The sequence below is a fragment of the Rhipicephalus sanguineus genome, chromosome 1, assembly GCF_013339695.2.
Source record: "Rhipicephalus sanguineus isolate Rsan-2018 chromosome 1, BIME_Rsan_1.4, whole genome shotgun sequence".
Lineage (NCBI taxonomy): Eukaryota > Metazoa > Arthropoda > Arachnida > Ixodida > Ixodidae > Rhipicephalus > Rhipicephalus sanguineus.
The window spans coordinates 320,365,640-320,392,545 of record NC_051176.1 but is presented as its reverse complement, the minus strand read 5'-3'; the positions used below and the strand labels follow the sequence as shown (position 1 = coordinate 320,392,545).

Genomic DNA, 26,906 nt, shown 5'->3' with positions numbered 1-26,906 from the left:
TTCTGTAAAATGGGAAATACCTTGTATCCATTCGCAAAAGGATTCGAGGACGCAATCACTGGACAACCGGTAACAAACACGTCTCAGAAGAGCACGAGTTTCCTACCTGATTACACTGAACAGCACACACCTTGAAGCAGCAAAGTGCTAGGCGTCGAACCAAAAGCACCGTAGCAGACGACGTGCCGTTTTGCTATCCGCCTATTGGCTTTTGACTTTGCAGGCAGTGATTTCACAGTACCGGCCTAAGGACGTCTTCAATGCAGGTGAAACTGGATTATTCATCAACCTTCAGCACGAGTATCTCGGTATGAGAGGCGTGTGGAGATAGGTTTGCAAGACGCTTACCCTACGAGGCGACCGGCAAGGGACGCAACGTTCTCCACTGCGAGCAAGGACGCTATGGCCGGGTTCGTCAACTCTCCAGCACGGTGCACAAAAGGCAGGATGTCAACAAACAAGACGGGTTTATTGACCCAAGATGCAGCACAGTACGACAGTCACGGGCTTGCAGGCCGTAAAGGGAACTCTGCAAGACCGATCGCTAGCGGCGCTACGACTCACACACAAAGGTCAGCAGTCGAGCACACGAACAAGAAGCCGCCTGCTAGAGCGGCGCGTCAACCTCTCGTGCTGGCCTGAGAGCATCTGGCGTGGGCAAGCCCGTGCCACACAGAAGCGAGCTCAAGGGGGAAGGGGGTAGTCACTGGCGGCCAATGAGGACAGGCGTTGCGCAGTGACGTAGGCTAGCGTGGTCACGTGGTGGCGCGAGCATGCTCTGGGCATGTCCGTACACGTGGCTTGTGCGGGGAAGATCAACGCACAGCTCGCACCAAGCAGAAAGGCCTGGCGGCATAGCCACGGTAGCCATGTCACCGAATAACGGCGGTTCCCGGCGCTCGAGCCGCGCGGGGCCAGCACACGAGTTAGCTGGGGAACGAGGCGCCAAAGGGGAGGGCGCACTCGATTCCCACAGGCAACACGTGTCAAGGAGGCAGAAAAGCAAGAAAAGAGTCCTGGTACAGTCTACGCTCATTACAACGGATCCGGGAACAACAGACTTCCGGTTACAACGGACCATATCCGCAGGATTGTTTGGTCACCACGCATTTTAAATGGCATCCACTCCGCTCACAACGGACCCTGCTATAGCGGACTATCGGCTAGAACAGACTAAATTTAGGGGGAAAATTGTTTGGATCGAGCGTATATAGCGGACTTATGTGGGGCCGACACCCGATATGCGTTTTTTTCCCCACTTAGCCGGGAAACAACTAGTATGTCTGGTCACCACGCATTTTAAATGGCATCCACTCCGCTCACAACGGACCCTGCTATAGCGGACTATCGGCTAGAACAGACTAAATTTAGGGGGAAAATTGTTTGGATCGAGCGTATATAGCGGACTTATGTGGGGCCGACACCCGATATGCGTTTTTTTCCCCACTTAGCCGGGAAACAACTAGTATGTCTGGCAACATTGTCGGCATCGAAGAGGTCGCTGGCGCGGCCGAGCCAATCCAGTGAAGTGGCTCGCTGCGTCCATTTTCTTCTTTGTGTTCGTGCGTGTGGCGGCTGCGCTTGTGTGAAATGGCTGGACGCAAGAGGAAGCAGATTTCACTGTCAGAAAAGCTAAGCATAGTTAACGCTGTCGATAATTGCGAAAAACAGGCGGACATCGCCAGAAGAATGGGCCTGTCCAAGGAGACAGTTAACTCTATCGTGAAAAACAAGGACGTCGCCGAAAAACGCGACTCCGGCGAGGTCCAGGAAAAGCGCTTTCAAATGCGCAAAGCGGCGCACCCGGACGTCGAGGCTGCTCTCCTGATGTGGCTACGGGACGAGCGTGCTCGTGGGATTCCAGTTAACGGACTTTTGCTCAGGAGCAGAGCTGAGCAACTCGCTGTGACTTTGGGACATGACGACGTCACCTTCAGCGAGGGCTGGCTTAGCCGTTTTAAGGCACGGCATGGTGTTGTGTTCAGTGCCATGTGTGGAGAGCGTGACAGCATCAATGAGAGCGTTGTCTCGGATTGGCAGACAAATCGGCTGCCTGCCCTTCTCGCGAAATATGAGGACAGGAACATCTTTAATGCGGACGAGAGTGGACTTGTGTACAAAGCCACGCCGAGCAAGACGTACACTTTCTCCGGCGAAAAGTGTCACGGTGGAAAGTGCTCGAAAGAGCGCTTATCTGTCCTTTTTTGCTGTAACATGGACGGGTCAGAAAAGGTGAGACTTCTGCCGATTGGAAAGTCAAAACGGCCTCGTGCCTTGTGTCACATGCAAAGCCTCTCAATCGACTGGGAGGCTAACGAAAAAGCATGGATGACGAAGGCTTTCTTTAACGCTTGGCTGCTGAAGTTTGATAGGAGGATGGCAAAACAGAAAAGGAAAGTACTTCTCTTCCTAGATAACTGTTCGGCACACATGCAACCCCGGTCACTTGAGGCAACGGAACTTGCATACTTTCCGCCTAATGCGACGTCGGCACTGCAACCAATCGACCAAGGTGTGGTCCATTCCGTTAAGGTTGCGTACCGGACCCGCCTTACAGAGCGACTGCTTTTTGACATGCAGGAGAAGCGGGAAACCAAAATTGATGTGAAGTTTCCTGTGGAAGTTCTTCCGGCAGTGTGGGCACAGCTGAAAAGCGATGTCATTCGTAACTGCTTCCGGAAGGCAGGCTTTGGCCGAGCGAATAATGCACCCAGCACTGCACCACAAGATCCATGTGTGCCAAGTGTGTGGCCCCAAATTCAAGAAGCTTTCGGGGCCGAAGACTTCGCCGACTTCGTCAGTTTTGATAATGGCATCGTCGACAGCGAACAACTGACGGACGACGAGATCGTAGCACTCGTGAAGAACTCTTCTGACTCGCTATCAGAAGACAGTAGCGAAGAGGCTGAAGCTCCCGCTAAGCTTTCTTCGTCCCAGGCCATGGACTACATTGAGGCCGTGAAAGGATATTTCCTGCAGCAGCAGCAAGGTGACTGCTCCGCGGAAGTTCTGCAGCTCACAGAAATGCAGCACAAGGTGACCGCGGCTTCTCTGGCAGGAGCTAAGCAAGCCCTCATCACTCACTATTTTGTGAAATAAAAATGAGTCATGTTCAGTGAAGTTTATTTCCTCGCATGCACCTTTCCCATACGATGAAAAAGGTAAGAATTACCTCAAGCGGGGTGATGGTACCAGACCCTTGTGTACAAACTGCCGCTGGCGTGCGGTGTTAAACTGGTCTAATCTTTGATTCAAAGCCGTAATTCGTATGATTATTTCGTATCAGCTTTTCTACTGGCAAGAACGCGAAAAAAAATTATGTTCCGGTAACATTTCCATGCGGTAGTGGCCACAAGATCCCCCCCCCCATCACCCGCCGTTTGGATACTGCATACTACGGATACAGCGGACGTTTTTTCCCGGATTATGAGGGTCCGTTGTAACGGGCGTAGACTGTATTGGTTGTGCTGCAATGCGGATGGGACTGAGAAGATGAAGCCAACTGTTATCGGCAAAATCTGCAAGCCACACTGCTTTTTGTATAGGCTTCCCAAGCAACGCTTAGCGGCGCTGCTGCTCTTGACAGGCAGCGCCATCTCTGGCAGAAAAACAGAAACTGGGGTGTTAGCACCGCGCGTTTTCCCTTCTCTCCACTGCGTTGCTGCTCGCTTCTGTGCACGTGCAGAGCTCTCGCGGTGCACTTTCGGCGCCTCGCAATGTACCGCTTGCAGTGCGGCTTCAAAAGGATTTTCAAGCTTGACTGGCACTTCCGAAAAGCGAACTTGATAAAATGAGAAAGGCTTGTCAATCACGTTAACGATGAAGGGCAGACAATCGACGACAACCACGCCCGACTCAAAGCGAAATGCATTTCCCAAGTCGCGATTACACCGTGTAGGACGTATACCTCGAGGTAAGTCTCATTCTGTCATGTTAAAGATGAATAATGGTCCACATGCACTCCGAAATGAAGCCGTACACGCTATCGATGTTCTGCGGCGTGGACTACGAATCATATGATTGTTGTTTTGATATGGCATGCTTACAGTAGCAGCCGTCTACTTTCGTGAACAAACGTTTGCGGCGTGCGAAAGAAAGATTATACGGCCATGGCACTGCTTCCTGAGAAGGTTAGAGTCAAGTCCTCCGTGCCGCTGGAGAATCACCCGCCGATTAAGACGCGAGGCAGCTAGCGAATCACCCGCCGATTAAGACGCGAGGCAGCTAGCTGAGCTTCAACCACTGTGAAGCAAGATGAACTGCTCGCCCCGTTTTTTCGGCTCTCGCGTCATGCTTGCAGTCTCTTTTTATGATATCGACTTGACAGGCGTATAAAACCTGTTGCATGAACGCGGCTAGAAAATCGCACAAAGTCAGAAGGTGGTTACTTCAAGGTTGCAATTGCAAAGCATATATTAAGTGCCAGTTATATTTAGCGGCTTACATATATATAAGCCCAATAAAGTGACAAAAACAAAGCAAACCTGCAGAACGATGTCAAAGCTTGCTGAAAATGCACAGACGTCCGTTCCGGCGTGATAAAGCAGCCTTCCCGACGCGTGAAATGCAGGCGCCGAACTTCTGACAATGTGCGGAGTTCAGTTGAATTCAACCAACCGCGCAACGCTAACGGTATAACGCGAATGTGAACGTTCAACGACGACGGGTAGGTCTCCATGCACGGGGAATCAAAACACAAAGTTGCTTCACCTACAACCGTAACTGGACTTTAACAATGCGAGAAGACAGCGAGTAATCATTACTGTAGTCGCTGCGTGCATGCGCCCCGTTACTTACCGATTCAGGTAGTCGAAACGAACGAAAGCGATGAACTCAGACAGCCAAAATAGAAGGCGAGACAGTGCTGTCAGCTATCCACGCTTGCCGCCTTTATTTCTCGTGTGACACGCCCGGGAACCGATACAGTTTAACACATGAATCGTGTGCCTTGAATGCACTGTTGTGGCTGGCCACAAAACCGCAATACTTCGGACCACGCTTGCGCTTCCACGGGGTCGCTTCTGCCATCGTGGAAGTGCGCAGCTTCGCACAGCAAGCCTCTTGGTTCAATGTACCCAGCTGACGGCCTCCCAGTTACCCGCACCGAGAGAAGAACGCGTGCGCACGTGTGCTACCGCTACCGTGAAAGGGGCTGAGTCGGCCGCGCGAAGGTTCAGAGCTTTCCGACAGAGCCGCAGCGCGGCTGGCGCGGCGCTGTCGTCGCGCCGCAAACTTGAGCTTGGGTTCCCTATAACCCACACCTTCCTGTCATTTACAAAGCGAATAAGAAGTCTTGCATGACTGAGGCCTTTTACAGACTTTTTGGATGGTAAAATGTGAACCATGAAGTGCAAAATTCTTCTCTTGACAATTGTGTCGTGCAGCAGGGGCATAGCCAGAAATTTTTTGCGGGGCAGGGGGGTGGCTGACCCCCATAGCTGCTCTAGTGCCACAGACCCTGCTGCTACTTCATTGGTGCAAAACGTTAAAGGGGTGGTCGTTTTTATCTCAGCATGTTGTCGAAGTATCCAAACTTGCTCACATTTTGCAAAGTACGTTGCATTGTTACACGAACCTACAAGTAGACTTCAGAGCATTTCAGTTTGTTCGCACACTGCTTTAGTATGCTGGGTTACCGTAGCCGTAAACGTGAGACCAGATAGGTGGGGCGCTATGATGAACCAGGCAAGCACAGAATTTTTGCAGAAATGTAATGTATTCTACGTCTCTGCTGGTGTGAATTCTTGGCAGCAATATAGCTCCAAATGCATTGCCTTTTCAAACATTTTTTTTCACCAAGGTCACTCAGCAAAAACCAAGAAACGCACTTATAATTGCGGCTGCCCGAAGCGTCACAAGTTGTCGATACCATTGTCCAGTAACCAGATACTTCGGAAACATCTCTGCGTATACAGAATACCGTACGCGCTAATATTCTTTATTAGAGAATTTCAGTGAGTGTAAGCATCCGGACGGTTGCTCGCATGTGCGTGTGAGAGCAGCACCGCGTCCGTCACAGCGTTGTGGGCCCACACGTTCCAGCTTCCTACACAGTAACGTCCAACTCAGCGCCCAGAAACAGAAAATTGTTCATATAAATAAGGCGACATCAAATTACTTAGCGAGAATATATGAACCTTGGAGTCTGTATCATGCTTCCTAGAGCAATAAGAAACGCTTGCAAGCCAGAAATTTGACGCACTACCCCTTTAAAGGGACACTAAAGGCAAATAATTTATGTCAGAGTGAAAGCTCAATGTATGATGTGTAAAACGGCAATATTATCAACAGCAGTGCTCTACTTAACGAGAAATTAAGCTAAATGTATCACACTATGAGCGCCACGTGTGAGAGTCTGAATACAATTATTCGCTAGTAATCAAACTAGCTGCAATAAAAAAAAAAAGAACCTTCCGTGTATCAAGAGGCGTAATAAAATGCTGCTTTTCGTAGTAGAATTACCCAGATGCATGTGGTCCATGTACTTACGGGACTATTGACGCTAGGCTGAACACAAGATGAAGGCGTTTTTGCTTAAAACTCCAGTGTCGCCGAGGTGAGAGTGCCAGCAATCCACCATTTGATGTTAACTCATAGCGTAGTCACTTCTACATTTCATGTGGTATTTTTTTGTCGGTTAAAAGTAATCGCAATGTTCCTTTGTTAAAGCCTGTGAATTTTTCTTTCAAATGAAATGTGTTGGGATTCTTGGGCTGTTCAAAAATTGTTACGTTACCAGTGTAAGGCTGTTTTAAAATGGTTGCCTTACTATTCAAAACTATTCGAATAACTCGATTTGTATTCGATTCCAAAATTCACTATTCACACACCCATACACGTTAGGTTCCTAACATGCAGAAAACTTCACCACATTAATGAAGCTGCTGGGTCATCTTTTGTATCAGACAAATAATTTTTTACAGTTCTTGCGTTTTACTTTCTTTCTTAGTCTTCATGAAACTTTTCAGTTTCACTATGAAAATGATGGATAAGCAACGCTTCCATTTCATTCAAACACTGATCTGCTGAGGCAACAAAATGTCAATGACTGCTTTTCCGCACATTCAAAATTTTATCATTGAAAGCATTTTCGACTGCCTAGAGTCATCAAGTTTCTTCTGAGCTTTGACATGCATGGAATGAAATATGAATTTCCGCCAAGCAAATTAGCAAATATCCACTACATGTAAGTTATCAATGTCTTTGTATACACAAAAAAGCTATAAAACACAGCGTGGGAGCAAATCACTGAGCGTCAGCCGCACAGTCAGCAGCTTTAATGAGAACATCTTACTTTTTGCTATCTGGCTCATACACAGAACTTTTTTTTTTTTTTTAGAGGACAGTGGATATTCTTCGAGCTGGAGGAATTCCCCTCCAGTTTTTTTTCCCCTTCTCCAACAAGCCTGATGCTCCAGTTGCTGTGACCAATTCATCGAAATCCAAGAGTTCCCCCACTTCAGAATATGAGTTTGTAGTGCTGAGTTAACATAGTGCAGAGCTATTAAATATAATGATTGTTCTTGTACATTGTAGTGGAATTATTTTACATTGAAAATATAAGCTACAATCTTTGTGGCAAGATTTGACTAGAGGAACGTACCTGATGAAGGCATATCCTTTGTCTTTAAAAACCCGGATCTCCTGTATGGCACCATAGCTGCTAAATGTCTTCTGCATTAGTTCCTCTGAAAGCAAGAACAGAAATTGTTATTTTTGAAAGCAGATGCATGGTACACGTACCTGACAACCCCTGCGTGATGCCGCCACAGTACACTGTGCAATTGGTAGGACTTGACTGATTGTAGACTTCATCGAAGGTCAGGGGCTTTGTGCTTGTGGTTATGTCGACTGAAAGTAAACATTATGAAAAGCTTAAACCTTTTGCAATGCTTTGAAAGGGACCCTAACGTGAAACAGGTAAATTTTTCTTTCAGGAGTCTGTTGTGTAACGAATTTTGGCCACATTTGTTGAATTCAAATTTCTTAAACTTGTGATCTAGACTTTGTGACCCTTAGACCGCAATGAAAATACTAAAGGAAAATCGACTACGATCCGTTTGTAGCACAAAGCCACAAGGAAATCCATAGATATTTCTCAGAAATAAAGTCTTTTTAGCAGCCAAAAAATTCATCCTGCTCTATGAATCGAACCTGGAATCAACGCCCGGGTTCGATTCAAGCTTACCGGTTAGCTCAATTGTTAGAGCGCCGCCATGGAAAGGCGTTGGTCCCGGGTTCAATTGCCGAACCAGGACAAATTTTTTTACTACTAAAAAGGCTTTCTTTCTGAGAAATCCATATGAATTTCCTTGTGGTTTCGTGCCACAAATGGGTAATTGTCGATTTCCCTTTCTTAACCATTTTGCCACCTTGCAGGATTCCGCAGAACCAATTCGCAATGTAAGCCGCGGCAAATGATTACGCAGGATCCAGCATACGCCGTCAAAACCTTGGATGCCACGGTGCGGGAACCTCAAAGTGGTGTCGCCACCTGTACTTTGGCACGTTTCCTCCCTTGCTCGGGATTTGATGCTGCTACCCTTGGGTCAGCAGTCGAGCACGATAACCACCGTGGCAGATGTACCAAGATGAGAAAGAATGTTTTGGTGTCCTCACCTTCGGCCTGGGTCCTGTTGGCGGGAGGTTTACGTGTTGCCCAGTTGGTTCGAATGGCTCTACTGCCAAGCCATTGGCCATTCATGGTTCCGATTGCATTCTCGGCGTCCTGCCCAAAAACAAAACATGTGCCATAGCATGCAGTGCCTCCCTCCTGGAGATGTTCAAGAATAGCAGCAGGGTCAAAGGTGCACAGGCAAAGCAGCACTTTGCAACTAATAATGTATGCACATGCTCAGTGTTACACGACAACACACAACATTAGCTCAAACCGACTGACCCTCAACTACATTCGGGGAGTATTTCTGCCACACAACAATAATCATCATCCACCTCGCATTACAACCGTGGTCCCAGCACTTCCCAGTCACGAACGTTATCAGCATGACATAGCATTCTTGATAGAAAAGTGTCGAGAGCCCGGTTTTTAAGAAAGGAAACGTGAGCAAGCTAGATGACGATTATTGTTGTATGGCAGAAATACTCCCCAAATGCTCTATTTTTTCATAGAGTGTAGTTCTTTAAAGGGGAACTCCGCATATTTCTTGCCATATTAGGATACTGCCATTTCCAAATGGTACTGACCGTCCTGTAACACCTGTGGTGGTTCCATTTGCTCAGAGACTTTAAATTAGCAAAAAAAAACAATGCGTCAGAACTGATGCTTCATGCGACGTTTACAATCATTTCACATTCTAGCAAACCGTGCTGTTGAGAGAGAACCAGTGACACCACCCTTGCTCTGGTTTCGGAACCTTCAGTAGCTTCCACCCAATGTGGCCACAGTGCAGCCGCTGTCACAGTCGTCTCGAAGTACATTTAGTCCTTTGTGGTTTCATTAGCTTAGGGAGGTGGGGGAAGCGGTGAGGTAGGATACAAACACACGGTGGCTCGCATTCATGGGCATGATTCAGGAAGTGGCTACCAACCTTTAAAATTTATTTTCAGAAAAACTAAATCAGTTGCAGCCATTTGTTGGGCACATGCCATCACAATACCAAAGAGCACATATGCTGAAAATTCTATTAGATGAGTGCAAAAACACTGGAGTTACCCTTGAATGCACAAACTGTGATACAGCACCATGCCACACAAACATGTATGAGTTGTTAACCAATGTTGCAACTGTGCACTACATTACATCTTTACACAACCAATTATCATATGTGCGGGGTGAGACTGCTGAAATTGAATTGGGAGCAGTTTTTGGAGCAGAAGAACCCCGATTTGGAGCAGTTAGCGGCATCTAATATGTCGTCTAAGGAGCTTGGAAAAACAAATTTGTAGCAACTTGGGGTGGGGGGGGGGGGGGGACAAGTACATATTTTGATCCGCTTAGAACACAGTCAAAACCCACCATAATGAACTCCTCTACAACGAAAGTTTCGCCACAACGAATACAGTATAACCACATTACAACAGACCTTCATAGTGCAGTTGATTTTGGTCTGTTGTAAAAGGAGCATGTAAAATCCAAGTACTGTTACAACAAACTTATGTAAACATTGAATGGGTCTGTTAAAACCGGAGAGCATTACGAGTCACAAACATGGTTTTATTTTTAACGGGGGACAAAAAAAAAATGTGATTTTTGGAAAATCGCATTTTCAGTTCCTGTAGCCCATTTTCTATCCGATTCCAAAATATCTTCAATGAAAACTACGTAGAAGTGCTATAAAAAATTTTCTTTGCGTCTGCCGACTTTGCGAAAATTGCGGAAATAGCAAAGAAAAGCGTTTTTCAAAATTATAAGTCGGCAACGGCGCAACCGGGCACCACCATTTTGGGCTCGTCGTAAAGAGCATTTCTCCGTGTTGAAGTTCTCCGTTTCAGCTGGCTCCTCCATTCACTAACAAGCGTACAAAAAGCACATGTTTTGGCTGCTTCTTCCTAATGCTCGCTTCAGGATCATAGTCTGCTGCTTGTGCGTCGCGAGGTCGTGGCTGTCAAAAATTGCGCTTAGTGACGCGTTCACGCTCGTTCTGTGTTCACGGGTCGACGATAATTTAGAACGCCTTAGTTGGGCAGCTGCAAGCGGAAGCTCAATTATCAGATTACAATAGCACGCCGCACTCGTCGCGAACATCACAGACGTGCAACTAATAGCGTTGACTCATTGGACCCGCTGTTCGAGGTTGTTCTTATCAGCATTTCGGAGCTTGTGACGAAGACCACCGCGGGACAACTCTTTGTACTCGCAATCGAGCATGACGTACTTTAAAACATCGGGCACCGCAGCCACGCACATCAACCGAGCTTTCTACGCAATGTCGTGGCTAGGCCTAACTCCGTTCACGGTGCCGATGTACAAGACAAATTCGAACTTTGCGGACAAGAACATCACGCTAGCGGACATGCGAAAGCGAAGAAGCCGCAATGTCCTTCGTCGCAAGCAACGAATCGCATCGCCCGCTGTCTCCTCAGAACCGCGGATAGGCATTTTGCGCATCAGCAGCGGACCCCCGGCCAAGCTCGCCGCACAGCGACCACTCGGAGAAGCAGTGGCAGCGGCTCGCAATTACACGTGTCAGCGTCCCAAAACGCAACACCAAGCATGCTGCGCGCCGATTTTTTGTCGCTACAGCTAGGCATAGCTGATCATTGACAGACCGGAGATCGGCAGCCTTCGTTCTTAAATTGGTACGTCGATATCCTGCTGTCGATGCGCCGCTCCCGTCCCGAAAGTATGGTAAGCGATGTTTGAAGTCGAAAGTTAATGACCGTGGTGGAAAAGTCCGCTCTAAAGGAGTCCTGACCACCTTGCTGGCCTGAAATTTTAGTCAATTATATCCGAGTGTCCGTTGTACCAGAATCCGTTGTAAACGAAGCTCAATCCATGGAACAAATACGGAGGTCGGCATAACGCCGCAAATTGGTATGTAATATCCGAATGTCTGTTGTAAACAGATCCATTGTAACGAGGTTATACTGTAATTTTTGATTCCCCGTCAGCCACCTATAGACAAAGAATCATCAGAGACACACTTTCAGGCACCCCACGCACATCCTGGCAAATTTTTCGCCGTTGAGATGCTCGGCGACAGATCGTCCATCTACCGTAATGCTGCCAGCAGGTTTGATGTGCGTGCGGGCCGTGGTAGAATCCGTCAAGAACTGCCACCATGTTTTTGACGTAGCGCTCAAAAAGAAAACTACTGCTTGTCGTCACTAGCCCTGCAATCGTGAATGACAACCATGGCGTTATGGAGGCCAACACCTCAAGAGGCGCTGTGAAGGCACACGTGCAGCCAGCGCGCACCTAGTTCAAACGTAACTACATTCTGCCAGAATCGCCGTGAACACAAATGCGGTCATGTCGATGCGATCATGGGTGACCACGAAAGTATGCGCGCATCCAACACATACAGACTCAAAGCAATGCTGCTTGTCGTAACGCTGCAGACAAAACTGCGGTAGACATGATCACAGATAGGAACGACGTAGTTCTGAAGGCATGTGCACAGACTGAAAACATAACTACCATTTGCCGCAACCGCTGCGCAGGAAACCGCGGTCACTATCGTCGCTATTATTGATAACGAATAAGCTCCAAAGGTACACAGCTAACACAGCGGTAGATTAAAGGCAAGAAATTCGTGAAATAGCATGCACCGTTTCGGCTTTCCTGTCATTCGCTTATGAATATGGTAGTGCGGAGCTTCGGCACTTAGTTTTCAGTTGTCCTCTAGCGAAGCTTTGGCATGCTCTGAGGGTAGCCTGAATATCGTATTTTCTCGTGTATAACCCGCCCCTGCGTGTAACTGGCACCCCCCACTACAAACCACAAGAGAACGAAGAAACACACCCGAGTATTGATGCAAACTGGCCATCCTTGCATTACCGTGAAGCCAACACACACACCGACATTCACGTATAACCTGCACCTCGAGTTTGGCTCCAAATTTTCTATCCATTTTGTGCGTGTTATTTGCGAGAAAATATGTTTACTCGGCATGCAACCAAGTAAGTCTGAGTTAGTGAGTGTTAAAATGCAAAAGGTAATGCATGCGCTTGCTGGGACCGCAGGATGAATCATAACCATCAGAGCTTCCCAACTTTTGTGGTCTATCCATAAAATTTCACTGCAATGAAATTTGCGGCAACAAACTTTTTTGCGCGTCTCGTCAATTTCATTGCAAAGGGATTTGACTGTACACAGAACACAAACAGCCTACAGAAAAAAAAGTTTTTAACAGATTATCACCAGGTATGAGCTACACTACCTTCTTAGAAACCACACGACCTATCTAACCCTAGTAACAACCCTATGAAATAGGGAGGGGAGGGGGGGGGGGGCGAAAATATAAAAACATCACACTTTTCCAAAATAAAAAGAAATTGTGATTAGCTTTTCAAGCTTCCCCAAAGCTTCCTGTAAGTCAGTGCTCGCCTTTGTCAGAACATCAGAGTGCCTTCAGCTATTAGAGTAAGTGGCTTCAGCCAGGCATGTAGGCAGGTTTTTTGTCGGGGGGGGGGGGGGCAAGGCCCAATTGTTTGAAAGAAAGTCTTTCCGTGGCAAAAAGGAAAAGAAGTTGCCCGGGAATATAGAAGTCCGGACGAATTTCAATGGGGGGGAGGGGGGGGGGCCTGGCCCGCCCCTTGCCTACAGCTATCCGTGCGGTTGGCGCAGCGTCAGGTGTGCTTTTAACGGGCAACAACAAAAGCGCGTTGCCCCACCGTTCGCCACCACTTCATGCGGGACCGCCTTTGAGAGTGTGGTGTGGGCACCAAGAAACCTTGCTGCACTGACCCTATCTCGTCAAAAGAGAGCAAGCGTACAGCACGCTTTTATGGGGGGATGACAGATATGTGGTTCGCATCAGACCGCTGCCGCCTTCTTGTGTAAAACCGCTAGAGCATGGGTTCTCAAAATACGTTCCACGGAACTCAGTGGTTTCCTGAAGGGCATTTGAGGGTTCCGCAAGTGGTCAGAACGAATGTGACCAACTCTCATTTTACCCCCATTAGGAATTAATTTATGACTTCAACAAGAAAACTTGCAAGAAATTTTGCATTTAACATCGCATCTGCACATCGGGTGTCAGCGGGTAACAAGAGACCCATGCGGTGGTGGCACTAAAAATTTGTCTTGGAGTGCCATGAAATTAGTGATTTGCGAACCCGCGGTGACAGAGCGTGCGGAGCGCTGGTAATTCATGCCAGTGAGCGCAGTTCGTAACACGTGTGTGAGGATCAATTCGGTAATTCTGCAAGCCAAAATATGGAAGATATTGGCCGTTCAAGCAACATTAATGGGCATGCGGGGTGCGTCGTGGCTCACGGCGCGCCGGTGTTCACACGGCTCAGTTTACATATGCGCTGATTTACCATTGCACTACATCGGTTTTATTCAGAAAAACGCGCAACGAGCGCTTTGATATGCGCAAGAGGCATAGCTTCGTGCCAGCTGTGGACTACACGAGCATTTAGGCTTAGCCTTACGACTGGTGCACCACCAGCGTATTGATGAGTGTTTCACAGTGCGACTGGTACGATTCCTTTTGTTATGCAAAAGATAAAACAGGCATTTGTACGTCCGGCGCTTCGTTTGCGCGAACACATTGCTTACGGCGCGCAGTGCCTGTCGATGTATTATTGCAGGTACCCTATCAATAGCAATGTCCTTCGAGATTAAAGGTAACAGGCAAATGCGGCATATACTCCTGCGGCAAACGGTGCAGAAGTGACCACACGCAGCAGTGTCGACACGGAAACCGCAGCGACAGTAGCAACATGCTACGCAAAACAAAAAGCCCGAGTCAATCCCGCTACGTATGCCACTCAATAGCTTTTGCTAAGCGACAGTAGCCTTAGAACACACCGCCTTGCGAGTACATTTCTGGGGGGTATTTACAACAACCCAGAGGAGATTATGACGGCCCCATGGAAGCCTTCATGAGAAAGGTGCATAGAAGAAACACGCTTGGGCGCATCTAGGTGTTCTGCCACAAGGTCTTATACCCCTGTCACACTGGACGTTTTAATGTCATTCGAATGGAATGACATTCGCACCTAATGACATTATGCGGCTGCTACACAGTGATATTTGATGTCATTAGAGGCGAATGACTTAAGCTATCGAATGAGTTCGAAAAACACATTCGCTGTCGAAGTCGAACCGAATGTATAGTCTCTACACCAGAGACTGCTTAAAATGTGTCATTTATTATCCTCAATTCGACACGCATTCGTGCAAACACGCTATTAATGTTTCTTTTTTAAAGGCGTCTGTGATTTTAACGAGCACAGGTGTACGGAAGGCTGTCGCAAAATGTTTTTACTCTCCACCTCAGCGGCGTCTGGCCGCCGGCCCTGTCGGCCATAATGTAAACAAACAGACGCCTGTGTGCATGTGTATCTGCAACGTTGGAATGAACTCCACGAGCGCACTGGACCGAGGTGGAGATGTTTGCTCTCATAAGGCTATGAGAAGACAATTGTGCACAGTTTCGTTGAAAGCTGTTTTCCCGCATGGACGCGTGCGAGACCGCGTTTTGAAAGCGAACAAACGCAGAACGCTCCGAGTTTCCGTCAAATCTCTTCTTCTTGCTTATGCGTGTTCCTTGCAACGCTAAGTACAAAGCAACTAAATGTTTTACTTGGCGCAGCTTAGCGTCGTCGTTCAGCGGTACTACAGTGCCTAGAATAGCGGTACTGCCATGTCAGCCATTCTATCGGCTGTGGCTACTGGCTAGGCGTCGTCTTGGCTTATGGTGGCCAGATATCCTCCGATATGAAATTTTTATCCGTGTTTATCTAGCGATGCGACTTCCCACATGCCCTTTAAAAATGAAGAACTTTGCTTTCATGCCACTCTACATTTGCCTCCCTCAACTTTTCCAGCCATTTTTTTCGGAATTATTGACATTGATATCATGAACGAATGACATTACTTTTTCCTGTGTAGCACCGCCGCGGATCGAATGGCATTCGTTGCGCCGAATGACATTCGAACCTAATGACATTAACACCTCCAGTGTGACAGGGGTATTATTTTTGTTATCCCTGGCGCTGCTAGGATAATCATGTCAAAACGGCCTTTTTTCCCCACTGAAGCTGACTTGGGCATAAGGCATAAAATTCATGCTTTTGAGGCTGTTTCGGGGAAGTTTGGCAGAACGGAATCGTATCAAATATGCACAATATGTGCAGCTGTCTCCCCCCCTGTATGTGGCAACACTACTGAGCATTCAGGAGAATCTGACACATGCAAAAGTCATGCATATACACACAACAAAAGTTTACGGACTTTGTCAGCACGTGCTACATTGCCTGTCCATACCACAGAGCGGTAAGCCTACTACCTTCGACTAAAGCGCTGGGCCGGAAATGGGTATTCTCGTTATTCACTGGCATGTCAGTTTTCTACTGCCACACACTGCATTGCTTGTTGTTTTCACGCAAAGTGTTTCTCTGTAGTATGCCCGGCACAATTCTACTTCGGCGGCAGAATTGCAGTTATTTGAGAGATGTCACTTTTTGGGAAAGACTGCGACTGATAACAGTTACGCTGATAAATTGTTCTCAAGAGGGAAGCTCGTAGCGACGGCTGCCGAAGAGTGCATTGTGTTGAGAAAGGTGGAAAATATTTGTGCCCACTGAGCCACCCTTTGATTAAAGGGGCCCTGTAACACTGCTCCAAGTAATCGGTGCCTCGCGAATCCACTGCCGCAATCATTTTTAGAATCTGTCACGTACGAGCAGAGTTGCAGAGATTTGTTGCACGCTGAAAGCTATGCAGGGAGGGGGATAACAGGGGGCAAGATGCATCCCTTTGTCAGCCCGCATCACGACCTTGAGCACGTCTTTTTTTTTTTTCTTCGAACGTATGGCTTACTTTCAGTGAGATAGCACATGCATGTGGCCACGTGGCGGCATCCCGCAGCGGTCACAGTAACTGTGTAGCTTACGATGCTCAAATCAGCCAATGGCCACAGACTTTGGGTTTAAGGCACAGTCATTTGGGCTTATGTCATCATTTGTCGAGAGGGAACAATTTCTAGCTGACTTTGAGAATTATTTGTAAATTCCAGGCCATGTTCTGTGCTATATTACTTGACTCGCGTGTCCTCAGGACTACCGATTGGCAGCGTTTTCTGACCATGTTGAAGAAGTGTTGCAGGGCCCCTTTAAGGGAGGGATGCGTCCTGAGTGCCGCGCTGCTGTCGATCGCCGCTGACATAGAGGAAGTGTCACGAATAAATTCTTGGCCATGCGCTCGCGTGGTCCGTAAACTTTTGTGGTTGACTGTACAGATAATGGCTGAAACATAACTGGTGATTCATAAAAAATATCACCAATGATTATGACACTGCCTAATGCGAATTCTGAGCGCAGCTGTTTAGGTTTACATTAAGAAGAGAATGCCGTGAGTAGCATGACTGGTGCAGACAATTTCGTGCAGCCCATTTCACATCAACCGTCGAAGGATGCGCGTGGGCACGTTCCACTCAGCTGCCACATACGTCTCCGTTCATGCAGCGCTTTATTTCCATTTATGGTGTTGGTGGACACTCTCGCTGCATACCTTATAGATGATATTATTGGCGACCGCACGATGGCACGCACTACCGTGGCGCCGCGAACCATTTAGTCTTGCCATTGTTCCCTCCTCTTCGCGCTCTCCTCGCTACTGCCAACTTTCACACCGCGCTGCGCTCCGCGTTCGTTTTCTTTCATCCTCATTTGCTCTGCCGGTTACGACAATGCCGACGCCACTCAACGCAGGAACGGGCATGTAAGAGCTGCGCTCTAAAGCTTAGAGTTCCAGTGATGCTACCGAGGACTTCTGATTTGGAGCAATTTTTGGAGCAGCAAAATTTCCGTTTTGGAGCACTTTGGAGCAGCAAAATTTTCATCTTGGAGCACTTTGGAGCAGCAAAGTTTTCATCTTGGAGCACTTTGGAGCAGATAATTTTGCATTAACATTCAAGCACTTAGTATTATTATGGGACTCTTATGAAGGCTAGAATTTCGATTCATTGCAAATCTCATGGAAAAATTCATCTCAGAAGCATAGGCGTGCGCACAGGGGGGGGGGGAGCCCCTCCTCCTAATCACCTAAGAGGGGGGGGCGCAAAATCTGCCCCGTACATTGACCCTTCTAGTCACCTAAGAGGGGGGGGGGCAACAAATCTGCCCCATACATTGACTTAGTAGGGTGGGGGGGGGGGGGCGCTGCGATGAACCTTCGCCCCCCCCTGATGGGGAACCCTGCGCACGCCTATGCTCAGGAGAACTCCCTATTTCACTCGCTAATGAAAAAATAAGGGCTCATGCAGTTGAGTGTTCTGGATTAACCTCTTCGGCGATTATTTTCGACACTAGCAAATAAACAAAACATCGGATCAAGATAATTGCACTTTACGAAATAACACTCTAAATACATCTATGTGGTTATGAGCAGACATGGTAGACAAACGCCGTGATGTACAGCAGTGCCTCAATGCCAAAGAGCCACACTGTCCCTGATGCATTCCCCTAAGACAACCCCAAGGCGAAAGCCAGGTTCTTTTTCTTCTCGATCGATGGGTTGATCCTCCCCCTCTCTCTCTGCAAGCTTTCTGCACCTCAGCTGGTTTTGCGCTAGCTCCATGATCAGCGCACCGATCACGGAAGCAGTGTAAAGTGACGATGTCACGTGATGGCGTCATCACGTGACATGACGATATATTACGCCATGATGACGTCACAAGTTTTGACGATCTATAACGCAATGATGACGCCATCACATGATGATTATTTTTAACATCAATCGACTGACGCCGCCGACGGTCAATTTTCGTGTTTGATAAAGCATCTAAGGCTTTCGCATTAATATTGCGTCTTGAACGTTAACAGCCTGGCCCTACATACCAAACTGTCCTCCACCATGTCACCTGTGTGCCATGCGCGAAACAGCTTCGCTTATCATCCACTTCAAGAGTGAAATGGCTCCTCAACTTTTTAAAAATTTTTATTGCGATAGCAATTATATGGACACTCTCGGCGGATTTTTGCCGTCGCCGTTGCCGTAATTTTCCGTATAAAGTCCAAATTAATAACATCACCACGCGCATTCTAGCCGCGGGTAAAAGCTCGCGAGCGCTGGCGACGAACGCGACTGAAGCGGAGATTAAACCAGCCGGCCGTCAGTCTCCGTCGCACGGACAGCACATGAGATAACATCTTCCCGCGTGCGCGCCTGCCGTCGATTGCTCATCAAACAGAGAGGAAACGCCGCGCCCGCCTTTCGTAAGGAGCATGGCGGGACGCCAGGGGAGCGGAAGGGGGGGCGGGGGGCGCATCGTTCGAAGGGCGCAGTCGCTTGCGCGCTCGCTATCTCGAGGCATCAGGAGACGGCTCGTAAACTTGCTGTGCTCTCAACGCTTACTTCACGTTTAGAGAACTCAGAGCAAGAAAACGCTTCGGTTCCTGGAGGCACCATATTCCCTTAAACCAGCGTTTTGTTGAGTTACGCGATATCGGATCCAAAAGAGTTAACTGCTAGCCTTACTTCGTTTAGCAATACAATTTTTTGGTATCGCATTCACTTGCTTCGCTCTTAAGCGAAACTGAGTTTTTTTAAACGTTAGCTATTGACCCCCGAAAGGGGCGGACGTGTAACATGGCGTAGCCGCTTCACTGTGGGCCGTCAGCGACGGGCCCGCTACTGACAGCTGCGCATTTGCGGCTGCTCCGACCAGGATATATGCTTTTATTAATGAGATGACATTTTTAAAAAGCAAGCAAAAAATTCGAATTGGAACCCTAGCACGTGAGCTCGAAAGGGCAGGGCCTTTTAGGGGATATTTACCGCAGAGTGATTACAAACTCGGACGTGCTGGCGGAAAGAATTACGAAAAAGCTGTTCTGGATGAAGGTCCATGGATAAAGTATATCTGAGGAAAAGTGTCAACGCGTTTCAACCGTTCGCGTGCTCTTCCATAAACGCTAAGCAATTAAAATTCGATATTCTCCCATATATCTACTGCGAGCGTTCCCAGATTTCATTCCGCGATGTCCGGAAACAGAAGTGACAGGCATTTTAGCGGCACGCATGTAGTTATTACTGAACATTGCTTTCCTTACGTGCCGTGCGACGCTTGAAACGAGCTATCAGCAGCGTTTCTGGAACAGACGACGTCCGCCGATGAATCGCCGTCGCACTTTCTCGCTACCGATAGGCCTAGACGTCGAGCCTCTGCGAAGAGCACGTTTTGCTGTCGAGCCGACTTACAGAACAGAAGCTGCGTCGGCACCGTGCATGGCATCGTGGCTTACTCGGAACGCACGCGCGAGCGCTATTTATTCAGCGGAATAATTCTTGGTCCATGATTGCGACTTCATTGGCAGCCCCAAGATCGAGCTGCACATGTTCTGACGCGCCGGCGGTGCGATTGCCGGTGATAGACGCCCCCAAGCCCGAGACTTTGGCGCAGTTTGGCACAAATTTCGTCGATATTATCAGGATGGCGCAGTAAATACAATTTGGCGCACTTTGGCGCTGTTGGCGCAGGAGTGGAATCACTGGAGTTCAAATAGAAAGACGCAGGACAAAGAAGGTATACACACACAAGTGTTTGTGGTGTGCTCATGCCTTTTCCGTTCTGTATCTTTTTATATGTGCTCCAAGTTGCAATACCAACTAGGTCTATATGCCAATTGGCATTCTATATGCAATACCAAATGGTGCACTTATCCAACCTGTTGTATCTGCTGAAGGAAAGATACTAACCGCTTTCTTGACAAAAGACACAAAGCCATAACCTTTGGACTTGAGTGTCTGTGGGTCACGCACCACCCGGCAATCACTGCAAAGTGAAAAAAAAAAAAAAAAAAGCCACAATACTTGTATAACCAAACCTGAACACAATAAAATTACAACAGGGTCTGGCAGAACCCAAGTGGAACAATACCAGAATATTTGGCATGTGGATCAAAGCAAATGCCAACAGTCTCTTTATGCACATTTTAAGTTATCTTTGACTAGCGTGGAATTTTAAGAAACTATCTTGAATACAACTTGCCAACTTGCCTCAAAAAGGCTCTTTTGGCAATGCAGAGCTAAAAGTTTAACGGCAAGTACACAAAGAAAACGCTAACAGGTGAAGAGGTCATAAAAGTAAGTTTGGAGGCCGAACACAATGTGAATCAGTAGAACCAGAAGCAATGCAAATTTATTTTTTCGGATAGTTTCCAAATAATGCATGGCCATTTTCAGAAGTAATAAAGAACTATGTTTACATTGACTAGGTTTCTGCCATTATGTCATCCCAAGGTTCAGCCATGGAGATTTTTTCCAATATATTCAACACCATTGTTCGATCACTACCAGTCTTTTTCGTTGTAAAAAGCAGTCATCATTTTTGAACATTTACATTTTCCTTGAGCCTTCTAGACACAGGCTGAAATTAAACAGGAGTGGTTGGTAAATGCAGCAATCTGAGAAGAAAACAGAGGGCCAATCACGTCAAGCAATTTTCGACAGCAAAGCTTTATGTGACCCGCTGGCGGGATTTCTTCGTGTCCGCCAGCATTAAACTCCCAGGATTAAATGAATAGAACAAAATATGTCAGAGCTGGATTTGAACCCACCCCGCCTCGCTCCGAGAGAGAGTGTGCCATAACTACTGGGCTACATGACACCGCTTGCAGAAATTGGATACGACTGAACCATACGAAGAAAGTACTGCGAGATATAAATGCAAAAAAAAAAAGGGAAAAGAAAGTTCACAGGCGGGGCTCGATTCCGAAAGCATTTTCCGTTTCGGCATATGTATGATTTACAGAAAGTCAAATACAGAGAACATGCTGAATGGAAAATTTAAGCTGTGCATATGCAGACATGATAGTAATCGCAAAGAATAAGTCTGTCTTATGTTGTGAGTGAATGAAATGCCTCCTCAGGCCTCTAATGGCAGATTCCTGGGCAAACAGCCCAGAGGAACTGATCAGGCGTCAACGAAACTATAGTTGATCTGAGCCCCTTGAGGATGTGGGCTCCGAAAAGCGCCAATTACTATTGACCATTCAAGCACTAAAGCAGCTTGGGTTACAAAACTTTATAATGGGGTGCTTTCAGGCTCTACCTCTAGACACTGCAGAAGGACATGAAGTATGGTCAGTGCTTCCCAACATCAACCACAAGCGGGATGTTCACACCCAGTAAACACGTAATTGTGTGAGCCATAAGTGTGTCGTATATTGAGTCTAAAGAATAGATCATCACATCCACCTTAATTTTTTTTTGTCGGGAACATTGCAGTGTAAAATGAAATGTATCATAATGTAGCTCACTGACGTGACTTTCCAATGTTGTAAAATACAAAGTAAGCACATTTCTTGATTCTGAAAGTGGAGGAAAAAAGAGAATGTACAATTGCCTCTCACTACATTTAGAATAAAACGAAACTGGAAAACAGTACCAACTCAGGCGCAATTGCTGCAAATCTGAGCCCTCAAGGTAAAAAGGTATATTTTTAGTGGCCTCCGGCCTCAGTATTGATGACGCATATGCAACAGCAGAAACAGTTTCAAGCTTTTGTGAAACAAAGATGGGCATTGCAAGTGCGGCAAAAAACAATTTTTAGCTTTTTTTTTTGTTCTCATAGCACAACTTACGATTTCTTCGGCCCTCAACCTTATGAGGCTTTTGTTGAATCCAGTCGGACAGCAGATAAATACCGACAGGTTGATCATCGTCACGATTCAAAATTTCTTTGACGAGCGTTTCTCGAGAAGAAAGCCGGTCGAATCAAGAACTCAAATTGAGTTCAGGAATATCGCGAAGCTATTCAAATGAGAAACAGCATGAAGTGATTTACACAAGCTATGTAGATACAATGGAAAAAGAGTTTGAAATGAATGACAGTGCGTAACACAAGGACGAAGAAAGCACAAACTAACCTGTCGTCGTTCACTTCAAACTATGCAACACCAACTAGCCTAAATGTTGCACCCTCTTGGAAAAAAAAAAAATGCCTTCCACCAGCACGCACGAAGGGCATTGTAAGTGCCAATTACCTGGTCAGACTCGTCCACCCACAGCATCCCTGTTTTGTACTCAGTCCATCTGTTTCCCACTTACTGATGTTTCTTTGTGAACACATGTTCATTCGCTGTGGGAATGGTGCTCATCAGACTTGCAGCCTTGCAGTCCTTCCACTGAAGAAACAACAAGTGACAGAATGAATTTCACCTTGCTGAGCTTATTTTTTTTCCATTTTGGTTCCTTCAGGTCGACAGGGAAGCCTCGACGATCTTTTCTCCCAGTTTCACGTGGCAACATTTTCTACTGCAGATGTTCGAAAAGGTGCTTGGAGGTATGAAAATAATGTAAATTTTGTATCCTTGTTCCAAATATGTAATACCGAGTTTACTGACATCAAAAGCCAATCCAGGATGTTCCAATGTCTCCTGCTTGCGTGTGTAATCTGAGAACTGCAAAGTGTGCCCAGCTTTAGATTCAGCTAAAACCCATAATTTGTAGCCCCCATTTGCCACCTGATCAGAAACATGTATTGCGCGATTCCCAATCTTGCCTTAGATTTCACCATCCTTTCATCAACTGCAATGGCTCCCCGTGTCTGAAAAAATCGCGCACGTGCTTCATTAATGTGTTAAAGCAGCGGCCACACCTTTCACTGCTTGCTGGCTGACGTAGTACTCCGATCCTCGGGATCAAAGCAAAGAAACGCTTTCTACTCATCATTTTCACTGTGTTCCAATATAAATGGTACTTGTACAATGCAAATGCAAATTAGTGGTGTGATGAGCCGTAACATATCAGGGGGTGTGACCTCTAACCAAGAGCCACCTGGTCATGTATAGCTCTGTTTCTCAAAATCATCTCAGCAGTAAAAGAGAGAGAGAGAGAGAGAGAGAGAAAGAAAGAGTCTTAAAGGGGCTCTGCAACAACTTTTCAAGTAATCATCTAAGGGTTTTATTTTTAAGAGTTCTTTGCCTCAGAAAGTGACTGGTTCTTTGCCCCACAAATTGAGTGCCGCAAAAAGTTTTAGAATCCGTCAAGTACGAGCGGAGAGATTTGTCCTTTCCTCTTGTGCCAGCAAGCACGCTGAAAGCTAGGCAGCGGTGGATGACCAGGGGGCAAGAAGAATATCATGACCTCGAGTACTTCTTTTTTTCCCTTGAACATGTGGCCAGTGTGAACGCCAGAGTGTGCATGTGGTGGCACGCCGCGGTAAGCATGCAGCTCACCATGCTCGAATGAGCCAATAGCCATGGACTTTGGGTTTATCGCATCATTTGTCGAGTGAAGGAGGAGTGATTTCTAGCTGAGTTTGAGAATTAATTGTAAATTCCAGGCCTGATGTATGTTCTTATTGTTTCTCAGAGCCGCAGCAAAGCCATAGACAGCTGTGAATGATCGCTAGTAAACTTTTTAGATGTCAATAGGCAGGACTATTTCTTCAGTTGCGGAGGTGATTGGCTGCCATGCTTCGGTCATTCGGGTGGAGCCTCTTGGACTATATTACTCGTAATTACACGGCGAGTGCATGCATGTGCAAATGAACAAAGTGTGCTGTGTCCGGTGTGAGCTAATCGCCCCTTCGCAAGTTTAGTATACTGTTCCGTATGACACCAGTGTACTGCAATGAAAGTGATTAAAAAGAGTGCCGCACATGATAAAACAAGGTGAGAAAATTTTAGAACCTCTGCCATTTATTTTCTTTCGTGGTGGGGTTATGGCTGTTTTTCAGATTTACTGCTATGCTCATACAATCGGGAGGCTTGCTCAAAATCCAGACATCTCCCAGGCAAATCGGGAGAGTTGGCAAGCATGTCAGTTTATCACGCGGAGCTTCCGCTAAGATTGTCAAGCGCCCATGTTAAGCAGCGTTGCGAACAGCAGAAAAAAAAGACTTCTTTTGGATGCCCAATACAAAGCATGCCTATGCCTTTTCTACGCAACTGGACTGGACTGGATGATGATATCCAAGCTGCAGGTGGCCAACACGCCCTTTATTTCTTGCTGAAGTTAGCCCAAATGGAGCAGCTGTTGCTTTCCTGCACGTGTAGACAGGGCAAATACTTACATGGTGGACAGGATCTAGCATCCTCAAAGTGGCAGATTGGTAATCAATCACCCCATAATAAAGGTTCATGGCACACTTTTTGTCACTAAATAGAATCTCAGCGATACGAATTCAGGGGGGGGGGGGTATTTGTATCACCTGAAACTCTTTATCACCAAAAAACTAGCAAATTCAGTTTCCAAACCACGGTGTATGCACAGAACAACTATTTCGGTAGAAGGAGCTCTTGTATCTCTTTTTCCAGGAGGTCGGCAAGCACAGAATTTTCAAAGCTGAATTGGGCTGACATGTTCTCACGCATAGACTCGGATGTCATGGCATACCACAGAATATAGAGGGTATGCATCGTTTCAGCTGCTGTTGTGTAATGACTAAAAGAAATGAGACACGTGCCAGACAACGAAGAAGCAGTGATGGGCTGTGATCAGAAGGGAAAAGTACTTGATGGTGTGCAGTGGAGTGGAAAAATACTGGATGGTGTGCATGACACAGGCTCGCACCCAATTGGCAGGGAGAAAACTCGTGGCCCGCGACCTACCTCTAACTAGGAACTTTGATCAGGCGTCACTTGGGAGCAGTAGCCGTGCGTGAGAACAGGGCTAACCTCCAGCAGCTATGCAGATCTTCAAAGACGACAGGATTCCGTCGGGAGAGGCGGCGACAGACACAACGCTACTAGGAGCTGACTCGGGTGCCGAGCCGGATGAGCGAGTAAGGACATTTGATTACGGCAGCAACTGTGAGGCCAATGCAGCTAGAATGCGTAAAGTTCAAATTGCAATTTATTGTTACCATATAGGAGAACAGGCTAATTCTGTGTACAGTACTGACTGCATAGATTTTTGTGTTATGTTCGTTTGTTTTATGGGATAAAGTACAGTCCCACTAAACACAAGCCCTCTCGCGATCGGCAGTTGGTCATCACTGCTCTTGTCTTCATCATTGCTTGAAATGCCAGGTTGCGATAACACTTGCTCCACAATTTCTTCCTCTGTGTGCAGACCACAGGTGGCAAGATCATGTGGGGAGGGCAACCGCGCTTGACAGCACTGGGCTGATTGGCTGGCTTGTAGGATGAATGGACTACAGGGTTCGTACAGGTTTCAGAGGAGAAAATTCAAGCATACACAAGGACTTCCAGCACCCTATAGGAGGATTTTCAAGGACCTCTTCGAGGGGAAAATTTTTTTTCCCATGTCGAAGATCTTGAAACAGTGCTCTGAAAAGGTCTGACATTTATTGCACAAAGAAAAATACATGTCACAATACAAATCGACCGGTACGAGAAGTGGGATGTCACGACTTTCAAAGTCCAAAGAATTTCTGCGTCAGTGTCGTGCGCTTTAGAAGCATCATTTAAGCTTGGCGACTGCAACCAAGATGCTGTAGCGCACTGCTCTGTCGCAACAGGCATCAGGTAGCTTTTCAACACTCCCCTTGCCCCCATCTTCATTGCGCCAATACGCTTGGCACTTTTCATGTGACTTTTTCAAGTGGATTCACCCATGCAGTCACATCAAAGGTTTTGCCGCAAAGCTTGCACTCTGTCAGGTGCAATCCAGTGCTTGTAGTAGTCATGCTGGAGCCACGTAGTCTGAAATTTGCTTTTTCCGGGCATTGTTTCACATATATCAACACATGACTTGCACCCCTTGCACTAACACGTAGAAAGCACGCTCATTCTAAAAAGCGCTGGTAGCACAAGGGCACGACTAGGTTAAGGTGGTGGTTTCACGGTCGCCATCTTGAGAGTGCTTTCTTCTTGAGCCACCAGAAGACGCCACTAAGTCACGTTTGGAAAAAACGGTGGAAAATGCACTCTCTGCCGTCGTAGCATGCAAGAGCCTGTGCAGGCCCTTCTTTTCAGGGGTGCAGCTGTTGCCTTCTTTGGGATGTTTCAAATGTGCCTGACGCCCCCCCCTGTCCAGAAAAGAGGTGCCCCCTCTCTCTCGTGCAAAGGTAGCACTATTTACAATAGAGTGGTTAGGCGCTGAGCCATGCTGCTGAAAGGGTTGATAGAAATAGTGATTGGGTTTCTGAACCAACTATTTCTCTCTGGCTCTCTAAAAAAGCCCGCATTTCCCCGAAGGGGAGTATGAGGAAGTGCGAAGCACGGGGTGATGCTATGAGGGGGCGCGCGCGACTAAACTGCAGAGCCGAGCGAAGGAGACGGCAGCGAGAGAGCACGCGCCAGCCGACCCACGGAGGTCTGGCCGTTTTTAAGTGCAAAGCACTTTTACTGATGATGAT

The 26,906-nt window shown here is 47.1% G+C and overlaps 1 protein-coding gene across 4 annotated transcripts in view; it reads right to left on the bottom strand.

Annotated features, from left to right (window-relative positions):
* Window positions 1-26,906, bottom strand: part of LOC119379486 (nucleolysin TIAR) — a 320,162-nt gene that overhangs the window by 115,692 nt on the left and 177,564 nt on the right. For all 4 annotated transcript variants that reach the window (XM_037648786.2, XM_037648785.2, XM_037648787.2 and 1 more), the window contains 4 exons: window positions 20,336-20,411; window positions 8,620-8,728; window positions 7,744-7,851; window positions 7,604-7,688 (listed from right to left, as the gene is read on the bottom strand). In XM_037648786.2, the coding sequence (XP_037504714.1) occupies window positions 7,604-7,688; window positions 7,744-7,851; window positions 8,620-8,728; window positions 20,336-20,411 (378 nt within the window). The remainder of the gene's footprint in view (window positions 1-7,603; window positions 7,689-7,743; window positions 7,852-8,619; window positions 8,729-20,335; window positions 20,412-26,906) is intronic.